This window comes from Mya arenaria, chromosome 10 (assembly GCF_026914265.1).
Source record: "Mya arenaria isolate MELC-2E11 chromosome 10, ASM2691426v1".
Lineage (NCBI taxonomy): Eukaryota > Metazoa > Mollusca > Bivalvia > Myida > Myidae > Mya > Mya arenaria.
In genome coordinates, this window is record NC_069131.1 from 8,482,647 (window position 1) to 8,488,788 (window position 6,142).

General features: G+C 36.7%; 1 protein-coding gene across 1 annotated transcript; it reads right to left on the reverse strand.

Annotated features, from left to right (window-relative positions):
• Positions 1–544: 544 nt before the first annotated feature.
• On the reverse strand, positions 545–1,889 carry LOC128204289 (putative nuclease HARBI1). The gene is made up of 2 exons (XM_052905701.1): positions 1,364–1,889; positions 545–705 (listed from the first exon to the last, which is right to left on the reverse strand). The coding sequence occupies exons 1-2, from the start codon at positions 1,887–1,889 to the stop codon at positions 545–547; spliced, it is 687 nt and encodes a 228-aa protein (XP_052761661.1).
• Positions 1,890–6,142: the final 4,253 nt, after the last annotated feature.

Here is a 6,142-nt window from a genome sequence, read left to right on the forward strand (position 1 = left end):
GAAACTCAAAGTCCCCACTATTCCCCGGACCGGGGGGGGGGGCTTGGTTACAATTGACTGGTGCATTATTAAACCGGTTTAGAAAATTAAATTGATAAAAATGAGACATAACACATTGGTTTTGGATAGCATTAGCTATTAAAAATAACGAGTACTTGGAAATTAAAAAACAATTTTTCTCACGTATTTTCGGAGTTGGACGGCAAACATTTCCATTCTTCAAACAGTTTTTACATCGACTGATCTTGACGTTCATTTCAATATGTGAGCACAGCTGGGGTCGATCAAGCCTAGTTTTTATAAGAATCTGGGCTTGAATGACCCTAACCATTTCGCTGTAATAATTTGCACTTTTCCAGCACCTGGACCACCGATATCCAGGGTAATCAAATATTTTTAGATCGATGACCCTCCTAGCCGTCCGCCATCATAAAGCGATTTAAACGCAAAGAAAAACTAAATGAAACTACTGTTAAAACTCGGTATCGGTTACTTCCCTTAGCTCTAAGTTACTGCGCTATATAAAGTTGGAAATTTACTGGATTCAAGCAAACTTTTCATGTTCATACCCACTGTCTCCTAAAAGGACACCATCTGAAAACGCCACATGTTCAATGGTCATTTTGGCTGCCAATCCCGACGTTCTGAAGACGTGCGCGTCGTGGCACGACCCAGGCCAGCTTGCATTTACACTTGTAAATTTTCCTGTAAAATGATTAAACCATTAAACTGTGCAATAATAATCAGAGTTGAATCCACAAATGGCAGTAGTTCACTTGGGTAATGGTTCACTTCGTCCTGCACCCTCCAAACTCTTCACAAGCGAGCAGTGTTTTTATCCTTTTACCAGTTAACCAATCACTTTTTATCATGTTACCTAAATTGTGTTCTCTTTTATACCCTAGTTCTCACTTTTCTGATGTGATTTGCCTCATCAGTGTTTTATTTTTTCACTAACAAGCCGGCGCCCACCGTTCATGTCAGTAACACTCGGAAGAGGAGTTGACATTAAACAGAGATAGATAGACAATCTGTATGCAGAGACTCTGTATACAAAATATTTTTGAGTACGGTACCATATGTTACCTATGTCTACGAGTTATTTATTTAACAAAAAATGATAAATAGTATAGTACGTCGACTACATGTAAAATCACTATTTGATAACATTTTTGGTCAGCATTTTATGACATTTTTGGTCAGCATTTTCCCTCTATATGTATACTGTCAGCGCTCCAGTCAGCCTTTTAGTATCGCCCTTTAACCGGACGTGTTTTGGCCGAATTGACAATATAATTATTATGTTAAGCGTTCGAAAGAAAAGATGGAAATACTGAAAACAAAAGTGGAAAACGTTTAATACCTTTGATGTCACATACAGCCTGCATGTTGATGCTATGGAAGCCTTTCCTATTCACGAAGGCTGGTTCGTCTTCAGATGGCGCCTGGATTCGGATATGTGTTCCGTCTACACATCCAACAACATTAGGGAAACCAGCTTTCTTAAAAAATTCTGTCATATTCCATGCTCGAGCATTGGCATCAGGCCACATCACAAACTGATGTATGTGGCCACAAATTGCTTCTGTTACTTGGGCTACAACACGTGACACAGTGCACTTGTGGTAGCCCATGCTATCACCAATGATGTTAAAAAATGCTCCTGTGGCGAAGAAGCGCAACGTAATCAGAATCATCTGTCTAACAGTAAGTGCTCTGTTTCTTCTTGTCATTCTTTCCAGCGATTCCTTCAGCAAATCCTCTAGATAATCTATTCCACCATTCGTATATCTGTATCTGGCATACATCTCATTGTCTAGCATATCCTGTACATGTGCAGTGTGCCTAAATTCTTTCACTTTTCTATGATTTACAAATAGAGCCGCCATCTTGGAAACCTTCCGTTAATGTTTTAATGTAGGTCTATTCCTCCGTTACATTTAACGGCTGGTTCAACCATTAAACCCGCCGTTAAATTCTAACTATATTTTGAGCAACCTCATGCCAATAATAGTTAAAATTAAACGGACCGTTAAAACTTAAACGAGCAGTTAAATTTAACTGAGGTTTTGAGCAACCGGCCCCTAATAAGCTCTACATTTTCAATCGGATAGGAATTATTGCTAAAGTTATTCGTAAAAATAAAATCATTTTCCTTTAACAGTTAAAACGTGTATGTTCATAAAACTTTCGTAACGTATGATATATAATAAAAGCACTGAAAATCTTTAGAAGCGATTGAAAGGGGCATGCATTGTCAGGGGCGTAGCCAGCGTTACGCACTTACGCATGCGCCTAACATTAATTTGAAAAATGAAAGGTCGAGTGCTAAGCTAAAAATTGATATCAGAATAAAAGGAAGAGCAGCCAAAGAAAACGTTGCTTCCCTGTGATAGATAGCCGAAATCAATCACTTGGTAACTACAAAGTCGGCGGCCTCGAACCTATTAATCCCTTCAAATACACCCCAGAGCTCAACATGACATGTTCGTTCCATTTTCCATTGTTTTCCACTGGGTAGACCCCCCCCCCCCGAACCCCATACCGGCTACAGGGATATTCCCCATCCCACACCCTCCCACTTTAGTGCGTAACATTCGGTAAAGTCTGGCTACGCCTCTGATTGTATCTTTAAATACATGGGGATACGTCGACTTAAGTGATAAGCTGCGCATCTTGAATGGAATTATTGGTGAAGTTGTTTGTAAAAAAATGATTTTCCTTAAACAAAACGTGTATGTTAATTAAAGGAAATGATATATGATGTATTGTATTTTCCAATCGTATGATATCTAATAAAAACAACGAAAAATCTTTAGCATGCATTGTCACATTAAATACATGGGGAGGGGGGTTTACGACGATTGAAGAGACATTTACATAAACAAAATGACACAAGACGCCATAAAATAGGTAAAGATGTTGTTGTTTCCTCGCCCAGTTTGGGCAAAAGCGCTCTTGGCCCTCGGCACATTTTTCACTTTTATCAATATGCCCTTCACCCATTCCCATAGTTCAAATAAAATGTGCAGCTCTCACATATTTGCCCGCAAATAGTCTGTCAGCGCCTCGCGCTTTGATTGATGTAGGTGGCCAAACATACAATAAGTTTTATACCATTGGGTTTGAATGTATATGGGAACGACAAAATGTTGGTATTCAAAAACTGTTTGCATATCAATATGTTCAACGAATCAAACCAAATATCACTGCACCAAACGAATGGTCGCTGATCAAACACTCAACACTAAATTCACCCAATAGACAGTTAATGTACAAAACATACACTGCAACAAACTAAACAAACACTGAAGAAATCAAACAGACACTAAATAGACAAAAATAGATACTGAACAAACGAACAGCATGCAAACACTAAACAAACTGAACACACGCTGATAAAATATACATAACACTAAACAAAGAAACATGAGCTGAATGGCCGAACCAACACTGAATACATCAAATAGACATTGTTTAAACCACACACATACTAAACAATTCATGTAGACATTTAACAAACGAACATACACTGCAAATTCAAACTGATATTGAACAAACAAATTATACACTAAAACAAATCTAGCACACACTGAACAAACCAAACGGACACGGAATGCACCACATTAAAAACAGACAATAAATATCAATAAATAAAGCAAACAGACGCTTAACATCAAAAGGACAATGAACCATACATACAGTTAGTGTTCAAACTGACACTGAACACGACAAACAATGAACAAATTAAACATATACGCAACACACTAAATACTGAACAAATGAAACATGATGCACCTAACACACCAATAGGACACTTAACCATATAGTAACTCAACAAACATACACTGAACAAAACAAATACTTACTTAACATACAAAGCTGATACTGAACAAATAAACAGGCAATAAACAACCATATATACACTCATGAAACAAAGTATTTGCTCAACACACCGGACAGATACTTAAAATATCAAACAACTATTGAACAAGATAAATGTAATGAACATACAAAACAAACACTTAACAAACCACATGGCCACTGAACACAACAATCAAAAACTGAACGAAACAAACTTACTCTTAACAAAATGAGTCAAACTGTACTAACCAGGCAGACAATGAATACGTAGGAATTCTACGGGGATTAAAGCAGTGTTTAAGAGCAGCTAAGCTTCACAGGCTTACAAAATGCCTTAGTTTCTTAGGTTCGTTACAATGTTACAAGCAAAGCCAACTATCAGTTTTCTTTTGGAACAATTTTTAAAGAATTATGTGATCGTCAAATTCAATGACTTAGTTTACATTTGGACCTTATACTAACAAAGTAATAAAATACACCTGTAAGGATGTCTGTATGTATTGATCAACTGTTAGTACCAAGTACTATTAATTAACTACTACGTACTTGACGGCGGTGTTTTAACAATTGACGACAATACATGCCAAACCTCACCCAATATCGACAAATGTCGGCCAATACGAGTTTCTGCCGTTTTTATTGGCTACTTAACTCGCCAAATACGGGATTAGAGGAATGGACCATTTTCAACTCGCCCTAATATTTTGAGGTGAATGAGATAAATGTGAAGCAAAATGTTGTATTACCCAGTTTGTAGGTCATATAATGTAACTTATTACCGTTGGTATATTCTTATATTCAACAGTGTATTTATTATTCTTAATTGTTAACCTGTAATCTTAAACCAATACGGTGTAACGTATAATATACATTTTTACCTTCACCCCAAAACGAACCCTACAGTATAACAATTTAGAATAACAACAGGAAACGTCGTCCATAACACTTGCAAACATCAGTGGTCAAGAACAATGTAAACGAAACAACCGCCGTATAAGTGTTAAACTTTTGAAAGATATAGTTTTTCATCTGATAAATATAATTAAAAAGGTATGTTGAGATATAAATCATAATGGAGTTGCCATCTGTAACCATTTCTTTACAATTTAATACAAATACAAATTCAAATTGCCGCAACCTTTGTTTAAGCGAGACATTCATATCGAAGAGTTTTAAAACCTACAATTTAACAAACTATAACAACAATACGACCCTTTAACAAACTCATATACTAAGTAAAAATACATAAAAATCAGTCCAATTGGATTAAGGTTAAAGGGACTAGACTCCATATGAAACCATTGCAAGGAATAAAGAGAATTGTCAAACACTTACATAAAATTGAAATCGTTGTACATTTGAGCCACACAACACCGCTCTGTCGGGATCGGGATGGTGGTAAGCTACATTGGGGCGTTGCTGATATGTTCATAATATTCGTCCGCATCTTATACAATACCGCGGTGGAAGCATGGGCAGGGCGAAGATCAACTGTTATTTAAATGTTTTTTATTGGCGGTATTTCGACTGACAGCGACGAGACGGGTAGTCAGTACAAGTTGACAAGAGCGGTAATAGCGACGATTACAAGGGTAACAATACTGTAAAAACAACGGCGATGGGACATAATCAAAACTGACGAATTGAACAAATGACGCCGACTGGTGATGTTGACGTCGACGGCAGAAATGACGTAGGGAGCAGAAATTTCGGCCACCAAACTGTAAACAGAAGTGTGCATATATCAGGTAAAATTACATGTAATGACAACAGTGAATGTAGAAATAAAATCTGCTTTAATAACCACATTCGAAAATAAAGTACATACATTCAACTTTCGCTCTTATATTAAAACCTTATATCCTTTTGACAAATGAAATGTTTAGGCTTATCGATATTAAAATATCATGGTCAAATATATTTTAAACAGTTGTAATTGTAATTGTCAATGTTCCACCCAATGCAGTTGTGATGCAATAATTCAACCATACATTGCAAGTTGCAAGGGAGATAATGATACAAGTAAAATATCAGCTACAAATGAGTTAACTCTCATGGTTAAAACGACCAAGCAGCATAGGTTGCTTTGGTCCAATTGATAGACGGTTATATACATTTGACAACATTCCTCCTTGTATGACGGATTTGAAGTTTGCGATTGCTTCTAATAAATCAATGATGTATAGTTGCATGCATGTTCAATGCAGCAGTGGCTCAACTTGATTTTATCTGAAAGCCCTGTTATTGGTTTAAATTAAATAAGCTAATGAAAGGTTAT

Excerpts from the sequence above, each read along its gene's own strand:
- LOC128204289 (XM_052905701.1), bottom strand. The coding sequence starts at position 1,889 with ATGGCGGCTCTATTTGTAAATCATAGAAAAGTGAAAGAATTTAGGCAC. Across the intron at positions 706-1,363 it reads GGCTGTATGTGACATCAAAG|GAAAATTTACAAGTGTAAAT; the intron begins GTATTAAACGTT and ends ATCATTTTACAG.